Here is a 13,206-nt window from a genome sequence, read left to right on the forward strand (position 1 = left end):
CAGCCTGTGTGTCCTCTTGAGGGTCAACACTGCTTTTCTTTGGCTCCCCGGTTGCTCCAGGCTTGCCCTGACTCCCCTGTGTTTGGTGAGTCTCCTGGACCTTGCTGGTCTTAACCGTAACATTTCTTGATCTTCTTCATGGGTTGCCACTGCCAGGGCTTGTTGGTGCTCCCACCAGACACCGACCCCTCAGCACTCGGCATCCTTTGTGGGACAGCTCGTATCCAGCTGCTGGTCATCCTAAACATCTCCTGGTCCCTGTGGCTACAGAGTCAATAACCCCCTCTTCGCAGCCGAAGCACCCAACATCTGTGGGCATTCGTATACCGAGCCCCTGGTCACTCCTGAGTGACCCAGACTCTGTCCCCTCTACTTTCAGTACTCTTCATCAAGCATCCACCTTTGGATTCCAATGGACACTTTCCTTCTTCCCTGCAGTGGCTCTTCTTCGAAATCCTGCATTGAGTTTGACAGCGGTTTCCGACACCACTACGACCCTTTGCATCCAGCTTCCCTGGGATAAATAACGCTGGTACTACTGTATCGACAGGTGGGGTGGCTTTCCAACCTCCTAAGGTCCACTCGGGTGTCTTCAAAGTCCATTCAGAAGGGTCCTTAAACTTTAAAACTGAAACCATGACTCTCCCATAGAATTGCATGGAACATGCGGTCGTGTTTCCACACTGCACCCATCCTCCGTGGGGTCCCTACTTACTCACCTTGGGTGGTTCCTTGGGGTCCCATTGATTCTACATCCTCCAGACACTGTCTTGACTCAAGTCATGGTTCGTATACCACTATTTTAGAATATGGTGTGGTCTCACCCTGGAGCCCACTGTGTATTAGTGCTACTTACGTTTGTTTCTGTGCTATGGTGGTGTGCGTTTTGTGTTTATCTACATGTAGCAGATACTATGAAGTATTTAGAGTGTGCTATAATAATAAATACATATTTTTATAACTACTGTGTTGTTCTCCTTTCATTTAACCAATACAATAAGGTTGCATTCTGGTAAAACAAGCTCCTTCAAGGCTAAGCCTGAAGGCTGCTCTCCACAGCTACCACTTGGATAAGTTTCTAAGGTTATCTTTGACCTATTTAATCACTATAAGGTTTGTTTGGACTGGTACAAGGGGCCCACTTTAACTAGTGGATAGCATATACCAGGCCAACCTCTCACAAGATCACTACCAGGGAGCGAGAAAAGGCAGCACCACCCGGTTGCCTCCTCTGATCTAATAGTGGTGACCAGATTCCAGATTCCCCAGTTCCCTGGCAAGTAACGGTGGATCAAGCTGCATAACCAAGGGCCTGGGCCCAAAGCGGCTCCCGTGCCCTGGCACCCACTGCCAACAATGGCTGATCTCAGCAACTTGAGCCAGTTAGTGGATTCCTTCACTTGTCTTGTGCAGTGTCTTCGGCAATGTGCATCCTCGGCAGCCCAGGGATTGCTCAGGGCCCAGTGTGCGTCACTCACCAGTGCTAGGCTTGGGCCTGACATGACCCCAGGCCTCCTCCGCTCCCTGTCACAACTTCTCCTCACCTGGACATTGACACCGGTGTTCAATCCACCACGCTGTCTCCAAATCTGTGACTCAGTTAGCATGAGCCTCAGCCAGGTGAGATTTCACAACCCTGGGGACAGCAGTCGCTGCCAAGTACGCTGGGGAACCTCCCAATGCAGGTGATGCAGCAGGGCCCTCTTAGGCGTGAGGTTGCAGTGCTCCCACCACACAAGTTTGGCACAGCTCAGCGGCCTCACCTTCTACAGCAGCCGGGCAGCACCACAACCTCTGGCCTGTGGTGCAGAGAGGCGTGGCCCACCATTGGCAATCTCCATCATGCACCCCGGTGTAGTGGTGGCGCCTGTTATATGATGCAGACCTCCCTATGTTGGTGCGCAGGAGTGCCTCTAGCAATCACAGCTTCAAGGGGTGCCAGGCTGTCTTCTCACACAGGTCAGCAACATGTCTCCATGCGACCTGCCAGACTTCTCCACCAGGTAAGGGGGATCGCCGAAGCCTCAATGTCTACTGCCACCTCCCAAAGGCTTGGTCCCGACGCGGTCTGCTTCCACCATCAGTCCTCAGCAACTCCACTGCACCTCCGCCTCCCATACGGGGTGTCAGACTCAGGCCCAGCAAGGCCTCTGGGCCCCGGTGACTGTCCAACGTTCCAGGCTTCGGCTCCCATGGTGTTGCAAGAGAAGCGCTATGAACTGTGATGCATCACTGTTTTTTCCCAGCGATGCGCCTGACTTTGCTATTAGATATGTTTTTTTTTAATTTCAATTCCAAAGACACCAAACATGACATAGGAACCTGCTCCTAATTGGAAATTACAGCTTATTAAATGTAATAAGGAATCCCGAACGTTATCCTATGGTAAAGGTAGTCATCACAGTAGTGAAAAACACATATAGGAGTTTTGCACTAACATGACATAAAAAACTAGAAAGTACATGTTCAACCTTTAAATTACAAGGAACCCTGCAAAATAGGTTACATGGGACCTACCTTAGGGGTGACTAATATGGAATAGAAGGGGAGTTTAATGCTTGGCGAGGGGGGATTATTGCCAAGTCAACATAGAAATGTAAAACTGCCTTCAGGTTGCAGTGGCGGGCCTGGGACATGTTTGAGGGGCTGCATACGTAGGTGGCACAATACGTGCTGCAGGCCTACTGGTTTTTATTTTTATACTTGACAAGGGGAAACCCGTGAGGTAGGAAGGACCTAGGGTACTTACTAATTTGAAAAACAATAGGTCCTTCAAAAGCAATTCAACATGGGAGAAATATAGACCAGAATCGGCTCTATATAATTATGCAATGCCCAGCCGGACATTGAAGTTTAATGATCAAGAAAAACAGATAATTTAGACATACGTGTGAATATTGAGTGGGACTCAGTCCTGCGTCCTTCAACACTTAACACAATTACAAACAGTCACACATAAAAGACATTTATCAGGCTGAAGAGAGAAGCTTATTGCCGATAAGGAATTCAAGGGCAAGCTTTCAAGACGGTACAATGTCATGCACAATTTTAACATATGTGTTTAACATGCATGTTTGTACATAGGGTCGACGACGTTTCGATCTATTTACACAATACATAGATCATCATCAGGACTAGTGAATTAACAAGCCTGAGAGTACAATTCCTGTGAAAAGATGAAGGGGGAGGGATAGAAAGAGAAAGGAGACATTCATTAAAACAACCTGTAGATACTGAGAGTACTCAATAATGACAATGGTTATGCACGACAATTCCTAAGTGAATCATGAGCCAGAGGAGGCTGTTGCAAGTGCGAAGGAACTTGTTCTACATTTTAAGTAAGGAAAAGAATATCGGAAGAGGGTTGCAAAAGTACATCCACCTCAATTACAAAGGTGAGAGAGGCGGTACGTAAATTAGGTGTGAAGAACTGATGGCAGAATGAAACCAGAGAATAGGAGGGGTGAGTTAGGTCTGTAGACCGTGAATTTACGGTACGTGATCAACGGCGTGCACAATTGGCTGGTACAATGTTAACCGCAGTTAAGAGTGTAAAAATACCCGCAGTAATACAGAGTGCCAAGGAGATGTGAACTATATGTGTGGTGACCTAATGCGAGAAGGCGGATGGCGGTAATAACGTAACCCGATCAGCGACGTGAGGTAATCAGGTGGAATAGGAGGCATAATGAGCATAGTGAGGGAAATAACGTAACCCGATCGGCGATGTGAGGTAATCAGGTGGAATAGGAGGCATAATGAGCATAGTGAGGGAATTAGGAGACTGACCTAGAATGGAGGCAAACAGAATCGTTGCTACCAATTGGGAGGAACCGAGATAGGGTTGTTGTCCGGAGGTCCAGCGGCCATGAGGAGGATCACAGAATGGGGCAATCGCTGGAACTGAGGGGAGGGAACAGAGGGTAAGGGGATGGGAAATTGGAGCAACGGTAGGGGAAATAAATAAATTAGAATAAGGACTCACCACTTGTTCGTGACGGCGTGCAGAAGGAACGGGTCAGCGGAGCTGTTAGGATAATCGGCTTCCGAATGGGGCGGCTTGACGATCCAAGATGCGCCTAAGGAAGAGCGTAGTATGGGAGTCAGAGACGAAGGGGGGGGCCATTGATCGAGGGTAATGGGGCGGGACAAGGACTTACCAGAGAACGAGTGAGCTGCACGATCGCAGGGTGAAGATAGAGAACTACGCACAGTTACTAAAGCAAGCCCGGGAAAGACACGTGACCAACCACAACCGTGTCATGTGACAGGACGTGCAGTGTGTATGGACACGGGCAACCGTGAGGGGATTTGTGTCGGCCATATTGGGTCAGTGTTGGTAATCAAGGAGTGATGGAAATAGGAATAAGAAACAACGAGGAGTACATTATTCAGCTAAGCAGGTCAATTCAATTGAAATGACAAAAAATAAATTACAATAGTTACAGACAGGAAGGAATATTTGCCAAGTGTCAGAACATTGAATTTGCGAATAAAAATTCACGATTCTTTAAATAAGGGACAACCAGTCCTCATTCCTATTAAGACCATTACGGATTGAGTCCAAAAGAATAATGAGCTTCAACTCCTCTTTATTGAGGATTTGTGCCAAATCGCCGCCTCTTGGTGGCAGCTTGATGGTTCGTAGAACTGTCCATTTGATCTCGTTGTCTTGGTGGTTGGCCAGTTTGAAATGTTCAACCAATGGTGCATTTGGGACATTACAGCGGATCCTGCTGCGGTGTTGTCCGATTCTTGTTTTGATCTTCTGGGTTGTCTGACCAATGTAGTTCTTGTTGCATGGACACTGAATCAAGTAGATCACGTTGCATGTGTTGCAGTTCGAGAAACCATTAGAATTAATGACAATGTTACCAAAAGAGAAAGTTTTGCCTTCTAATGTATAGTCACACAGATTACAATTACCACACTTAGCGTGACCAACCAAGGGCGTGAGTCCCCAATGGGCATTCAATGTTGTTTGGGGGTGTTTTTCTGGGGATCGCAGCACGCACTAGATGGTCTTTCAAATTTCAATTTTTACGAAAGGCAAACAATGGTCTTTCTAGATTAAGCATACCCGCATTTAGTATGGGCCAATGTTTAAGAACAGATTTGCGGACATGATTGGAAATATCCGAAAAGGTGGTCACACATACAATTCTTTTAGTTTCTCTTTTGGGGTTAGGTGTAAGCAAGACTTCCCTAGGGCAATACCAGGCCCGTTTCTGGGCGTTGCGGACAAGTCGCTTAGGGTAACCTCGAGCTTTCAGTTTATCCGAAAGAACTGAGGCCTCAATGAAGTAGTTTTCTTTAGAAAAACAGTTGCGCCGAATACGCAAGAATTGAGAGTAAGGTAGAGAATCCCTCAGGGCCCTGGGGTGGTTACTCTCATATCTCAACAGTGTGTTCCGTTCGGTAGGTTTCCTGTAGAGTTTGGTGAGGAGTTCACCATCTGAGTCTTTCCCGGGCTTGCTTTAGTAACTGTGCGTAGTTCTCTATCTTCACCCTGCGATCGTGCAGCTCACTCGTTCTCTGGTAAGTCCTTGTCCCGCCCCATTACCCTCGATCAATGGCCCCCCCTTTGTCTCTGACTCCCATACTACGCTCTTCCTTAGGCGCATCTTGGATCGTCAAGCCGCCCCATTCGGAAGTCGATTATCCTAACAGCTCCGCTCACCCTTTCCTTCTGCACGCCGTCACGAACAAGTGGTGAGTCCTTATTCTAATTTATTTATTTCCCCTACCGTTGCTCCAATTTCCCATCCCCTTACCCTCAGTTCCCTCCCCTCAGTTCCAGCGATTGCCCCATTCTGTGATCCTCCTCATGGCCGCTGGACCTCCGGACAACAACCCTATCTCGGTTCCTCCCAATTGGTAGCAACGATTCTGTTCGCCTCCATTCTAGGTCAGTCTCCTAATTCCCTCACTATGCTCATTATGCCTCCTATTCCACCTGATTACCTCACATCGCCGATCGGGTTACGTTATTTCCCTCACTATGCTCATTATGCCTCCTATTCCACCTGATTACCTCACGTCGCCGATCGGGTTACGTTATTACCGCCATCCGCCTTCTCGCATTAGGTCACCTCACATATAGTTCACATCTCCTTGGCACTCTGTATTAATGCGGGTATTTTCACACTCTTAACTGCGGTTAACATTGTACCAGCCAATTGTGCACGCCGTTGATCGCGTACCGTAAATTCACGGTCTACAGACCTAACTCACCCCTCCTATTCTCTGGTTTCATTCTGCCATCAGTTCTTCACACCTAATTTATGTACCGCTTCTCTCACCTTTGTAATTGAGGTGGATGTACTTTTGTAACCCTCTTCCGATATTCTTTTCCTTACTTAAAATGTAGAACAAGTTCCTTCGCACTTGCAACAGCCTCCTCTGGCTCATGATTCACTTAGGAATTGTCGTGCATAACCATTGTCATTATTGAGTACTCTCAGTATCTACAGGTTGTTTTAATGAATGTCTCCTTTCTCTTTCTATCCCTCCCCCTTCATCTTTTCACAGGAATTGTACTCTCAGGCTTGTTAATTCACTAGTCCTGATGATGAACTATGTATTGTGTAAATAGATCGAAACGTCGTCGACCCTATGTACAAACATGCATGTTAAACACATATGTTAAAATTGTGCATGACATTGTACCGTCTTGAAAGCTTGCCATTGAATTCCTTATCGGCAATAAGCTTCTCTCTTCAGCCTGATAAATGTCTTTTATGTGTGACTGTTTGTAATTGTGTTAAGTGTTGAAGGACGCAGGACTGTGTCCCACTCAATATTCACACGTATGTCTAAATTATCTGTTTTTCTTGCTCATTAAACTTCAATGTCCGGCTGGGCATTGCATAATTATATAGAGCCGATGCAGGCCTACTGGTAGCATTTAATTTACAGGCCCTGTGTATATGGTATAGCATTTTGCAAGGTACTAAAAGGTAAATTAAATAGGTAAATTGGGTGTAAGTCAAGCTAACCATATGTTAGAGTGAGCACAAGCACTTTAGCACTGGTTAGCAGTGGTAAAGTGCACAGGGGATTAAGGCCAACACAAATAAGCTCAGCAAAATAGAGGAGGAAAGGCAAAAAGTTTGGGGGAAGGCCACCCTCAGGCTGACAGGTCTAACAACTATTTTATGAGGCCTGGAAGTAATAATTAGCAATTTTTCCTGAAACACACAAATGAAACAGTATAGTTTATGTCTCACATTTTTTTTGGAAGAAAGAGAGATACAACTCCTTTCCATTTTCCAGTCAGTAGAATATATATGTCAATACTTATACTACGCTGATATCAAAACTCCAGTTGGTGTATAATAATAGTTTTGATGTGAGCTGAACCTAGCTGTTGGTTCAAAGACATGGCTGGAAATTGACAGGATAAGGACACAAAGTTGCTAAAGATTAAACTCTCAGCTGAAGGTTAATCTCTCTCCATTGGAAAGATATGAATGGCCCACATTGTTCAGTAGTAATCTCTCCTCAGACTCTCTTGCTACTGGAATCCAGAAGATGAATTGTTGGTTTCTTTATCAAACAAGGGAAATGCCTCTGTATGTTTTGGTGCAAATGTTTGGCCCTGTTCATTTTACTGACCAGAAACCTTTTCTCGAGGAAGGAGGTTCTCAACTTACATTTCACCCACAATGCCCATGTGACATTTGAGCAGCCTTTAACCAGATATCACAGTGTGTGTGTGTCAACATCTGCTGTGAATGTTAATGTGTCTGGAAAAATATTTATTATCAGTGAAATGGGTCTTGATTAATATCTTAAATTAATGTATTCATATATAGACAAGCAAGACTATTCTTCATGGTGCTCAAGACCTGAGGAATATATGGTCAATGGAGGGATTCCTATACTCCAGGTATAAGGAATACTTGGGAAGTTGCCCAGACCCACCTCATTGAATTTTCCTTCTAGAAATAAATCTTGACATGGACTTGAAGGGCACAACAGCCTTTAACTGCTGTCGAAAATCTATTGGCCTGGCACAGACCTCTTACTCTTAAAAGATATGAGGGTCCTGTGACTGGAGTGTTGGAATCCTTTGTGGATTGGAACAGGGTTTGTGGTGTAAGTACCTCCTTGAGAGTCAAGAGTTACCTTGCTGGAAAACTCCAGCCAATTGTTTTAAAAAGGTGACACTGTGAATGGAAATTTGCTTTTAATCCTTTCAAAGAATTCAAGCCAAGGATCATATCTCAAACCAGAACAAAGTTTAGCACTTATGTAAGGAGGGCTGCTTAGAACCTCAGCTCCTGATAGCATATTTTCTTGCTTGAGGTTCTGCATACTAGATGTCCATGATTGAAAGAGGGATACCACAGATTATATCTGACCCATCATTTGTTTAACTGGAAGAGCTAAAAAAAACTAGCTACATTGTGCCTAGGATTTGCTAAGCTATCTGGAGGACACAAAAACCCATGTTAATTCTTTTTCTTGTTCTTTGGTTTCCTTTGATTTTCAAATGCATCACATTTACCATGTATGTCTATTGGTGCCATTTCTGTATTCTGTTTGATTTTCCAAAGAATTTAAAAGTACATTTTTATCCTCATCTTTTTATATTGTTTTGCTGTTTTTGTATCACATTTCCACTCTTTCAAAAGTGACATGATCCTTTATATTTCATATTGACTGTTGAATTTGGGCTTTCATCCCTATTCTCCTACAATTTGGGGAAGGTTGATAGTTGTTAGTGCTAGTGATCCACAACTATCTTTGGATGTCTGGTGAAGTTCATTGTTATAGAATATTTTGATGAGAGCCCTTTTCCTCATGGCCTGTAATCCTGGGCATATATTTACTTGTTTTAAAACAAATTCATGGTTTCCCATGTTCATCCAGCATCACCCCTAGCCTGCATCCCATATATTGTAGGGAATGAGATGGATTCATATGGCATGGACTGATGTCATGGAGTGCAGACTCTAAATAATTGTTTAGTTGGTTGACTGGGGTGCACGCCATCCAATATCTTACAACTTGGTGCAGAAATCGAATACTGATTGATCTTGGATAGGTTCAAACTTGAAGTAACTGGACTAGTTATACACAAAATGATGGTTGTAGCTATTTCAAAGAATGTCTTCTGGAAGGGTCACTTGACAGAGTGAATGGAATGTATGCTGAAATGTGAGTGTTCTGCCGTGGTTTGATGTAATCTATTTCACCCCCACTAAGTGCACAGAAGCATCATATTTTCTTGAACAAATGTATTTCTGGAGGTCTCTTCTTTTCTGCGTTGAGTCATGGAGAATAATACTAAATATTAAGCACTCTGAAAAGTGCTCATACCATTTCTGTAGTTGGTTATGGTTATTAAAATTAATTCAGGGTTGATTGTGAACTGAGATATAATGTTCCAGTATTAAGATTCCTTTTTCACATATTGTTATAAATTGTGATTTTACTTTAAATAATGCTATTGCATCATAAATAAGTTAGTTCAAGTGAGGCTAATGAACATTACAACTCCCTGAACGCTTAAGTGTGTGGTAAATGCCTTCTGGACCTAATCAGAAAGTATTAGTCTTTTACTAACTATTAGATACCTTTTTGAATTGGCCCCAAATCATTTAGAATGAGAATAAAACCAGAATATTCATATACAATTAGAACAAATAGAAAGGGTTAAGCCATCTTTGCACTTTAATTAATAAGGATTTGGACAATTTAGGGCGGATTTACAAAGACATGGAAGAGCACATAAAAGAGGACTCCTTTAGTACTACTTCTCAAGCTCATAATTGCTTTTGTGAATCAGCTGCTTGGACATAAAAGTAGTCTCTTGTGACAGACAACAAGTTTATAACTTTAGAGAATAGGAATGACTTAAAACACTGGGCCTGATTCATAAATGTAACTTACATTTTATGAATAATTTATGCTTTTGTATAGGTTATTCACATAATCAGAGTGCAAATTTACTCAAAAAGGGTAACTTACATGTCTTCACCACATTGAAGGACCTGGAGTCCATTCACAACCAGCATGGGCTATTCACAAATATAGATTACACTTTTGAGTAATTTATAAGTGTAATTGACTATTTCAATTATGAGTGAATTTACTCTCCAATGTTGTGACTAGCCAAAGGTAGTAAAGTTACTCAAAAGTGTAAGAGTAAATTAGATGTGTAAATTACTCAAGAGTGTAAGTTACTTTTGTGAATAGCTTCATGTATTTGACAGTACTACAAAATGTAGTTTGTTAATAGCTTTTTGTAGTATGTTTGTGGTATTATTGTTGTACTACAAAGTGCACTACAACATGCATTGATGAATTACACTTTTGGAGAAAATTAACACTCTATTTTTTGAATTGCCAAAAAGTAGCATACATTCTCAAAATTTTAATTACAGTGTAAGTCATCTTCATGAATCATGACCTGTGTTTGCACATATTTGAAGTCTGTTTTAGATTACCGAAGTAGTTTCATAAGAATAAACAGGATGTAGTGTACCAGAGAGGTTTTCATGTATAACATACTCATCTTAGATTCAATTGATTTTTTGGGCTCTGTTGCAACGTTAATGGTCATCGAAACATGACTACTTTGTCTAGTCACTTCCTAAGCACCAGGAACTACCTATAGCCAGAATCTAACCCAGCAGTGAATTTGTTTTACCCTAATCATTTTTTCTGCTTTTGCACAGTTTAGTGTTACAATCTCTATTTATATTCAGATTTTTTGACAAAATATATGCCTGTTGACCTAAAATAAAAAAATGTTTCATTAATTATTGTTATGTTCTTTCTTTCCTTGTGTGATAACCAGAAACAAGATATTCTAAAGCAAGTAAGAATTTTAATTTTGTGTCATTGTTTATTAACCACACACATATGCTATGCTTCACATGCTTGCGTTTTAGCTAATCAGAAGTATTGTGTGTTTCAATATTGAGAATCTTTTTTGCTACTGCAGAATGCTGTGCACAGGGAAGTTGCACATTTGAGTGATTAAAATGAGCAGCATTTATGAATATCCATAGAAATTGCCTTCCTATGAAGTGTTTATATTTACCCATTATTATAATTCCCTTCCTCACAGTTTTCATGGCATCCTTGAAGAGGAAGTTGTTGGTGGTGTGCTAATGTCTCAAAGGGTAGTTGTGGACAAAGCAAGGTCTGAAGACATATAACATACTGAACTAAGCAATCATCCCAAACACGATATAGTAAGAGAAGAATATGATAATCACAGCCACACTGCCTGCCTTCTCAAGTGTTATGGGATTTCCTTCAAAATGAAATTGATCAAATATTTAGCCATCATGAAAAGAGAATAACTCTTGGTGAAAAAACAAAAATGTTCCACTCCAACTTAATAAACAAAAACTGGTTAGCTTAAAACAATGTTCTAAGAAAATCTCAACTCAGCACTTGGTAGTTATTGCACAAACAGCGGGTAATCACTAGAGAAGAGCATATAATTTCAAGCAGTGCCAACAATTGTAACGTAAAGAACACAACAAAATAAAATCTTTTCAAATTAATTTACAGGAATAGAAAAACATTCCATGGGCTATAAAAATACCAAGATCATTCAAACAAGATAAGGCAAAGAAGCGAGGTTCATTATTAAAGTTATGAGGTAAAAAGTATCTAGAAAAATTCAAGCACCGTTGAAAAACAAGAGCTCACGGGACCTAAGCACAATTTCAGGCCTACCACAATGGAGTGGAGGTTGGATACACTTAGAGGGTCATCCCAGTCAAACTTTTTATCTTTAGTCTTAGGGCCCCATTATGATGTCAGTGGGACCCCACTGATAGACAGCCCCTTGGTCCAACCACCACATTACAACGCAGGTGGTCAGACCCTTGTCTGTCGGGGAACAGATCGCCGCCTTTGCCAGGATCAGTGATCCTGATGAGGCGGTGGTCGAAATCGTGATCCCAACTGAAGGTGGTGCCGAGGCAGGCACTGCCGTCGGGGATTTACGATGTACCTTTTTTTTCTTGGGGGGGGGGGGAATGTATTTATTGGCATTTCTTCATTTACATTACAAAACCACTTCGCATATGCAAAGCAACTCATTCTCTTGTTCCCCACCTGCAGAGCGGGATTCAACAGTACCATGACATGATCATTCAACATTACCAGGATATTACGTGCCAACGTAACCAGTTGTTTCCCCTCCCCCTCCCCTCTCCCTCTTAGTTCACTGGGAGTCCGTGAATGTAAGTCTGTAGGAGGTCCACCAAGTCTTCCATATAATAAAAAAAGAATTCGGGCACCCCCTTGCTATATAAGTTGTTTTTTCCCCCAACATATACATATCCATACTCCTCTGCCATTCCTCTAGCGTTGGGTTAGACATCGCACCCCACGCTTTTTCCAGGTCCCTTTTGGCCACCACCAATCCCAGCTGGAGCAATGTTAGTTTTGCCTTGGGGAGATCAATGTCTGTGGGTACGCCCAACAGAATAAACAAAGGGTCTGGGGGTATGGAGTCATGCAGTACATTCTCCATCTCCTTCAACAGTTTTCACCAATATACCTGCACTTGTGGGCACCCCCAAACCTTGTGGAAGAAGGTACCTTCCATGGTGTGACATTTCAGGCAGTTGGGAGATTCCGCTCTTCCAATCCTATACAGTCGGGCTCTGTCATAATAAATTCTATTCAGGTACTTAAATTGAATCAATCGTAGCCTGGACCTAATAGCTACCTCCCTCGGGTGCATCAGGGCCATTTCCCAATCCAGGTTATCTATGTCCCCCAGATCAGCTTCCCAACGGGGCCGCAGTGTCTTCAGAGAATCCGGTGTGTTATTCATGATTGTTCTATAGGTCCAGGATAATGCTTTCCCCCCAATTTCGTCCATCAATAGCCTACCCTCCAGGGGGGAGTATTCCGGGAGACCCTTCATATCAATACTCTGCGCCCTCCATGCATGCCTCAATTGCAAATATTTAAAATGCTGGGTCTTGCTCATGTCGTACTCAGTCTGGAGGTGCGAAAACATCACCAGTTCCTTCCGGTATACTATATCTTTAAGTTGGGAAATGCCTATTAAGTCCCATTTCTGGAAACCTGTCAGCTTGGCAAATTCCGTGAGTCGTGTTCCCACCCACAGGGGAGTTTCCTTAGTCACCTTTTCTTCCCATTTTATCCTCCTCTCCACTTTCTTCCAGGCCATTATTACCATCTGCGTTGCTGGCAACATCC

The 13,206-nt window shown here is 42.9% G+C and overlaps 1 protein-coding gene across 2 annotated transcripts in view; it reads left to right on the plus strand.

Moving 5' to 3' along the window:
- Nucleotides 1-13,206, plus strand: part of DGKB (diacylglycerol kinase beta) — a 1,940,047-nt gene that overhangs the window by 340,055 nt on the left and 1,586,786 nt on the right. The window contains exon 4 of one of the 2 annotated variants that reach the window (XM_085630813.1): nt 10,811-10,831. The exons of the other annotated variant lie outside the window; for it this stretch is intronic. Within the exon in view, the coding sequence (XP_085486939.1) occupies nt 10,811-10,831 (21 nt within the window). The remainder of the gene's footprint in view (nt 1-10,810; nt 10,832-13,206) is intronic. 2 annotated transcript variants of the gene reach the window in all.

Source organism: Triturus cristatus, chromosome 10, assembly GCF_964204655.1.
Source record: "Triturus cristatus chromosome 10, aTriCri1.1, whole genome shotgun sequence".
In the NCBI taxonomy this organism is placed as follows: Eukaryota; Metazoa; Chordata; class Amphibia; order Caudata; family Salamandridae; genus Triturus; species Triturus cristatus.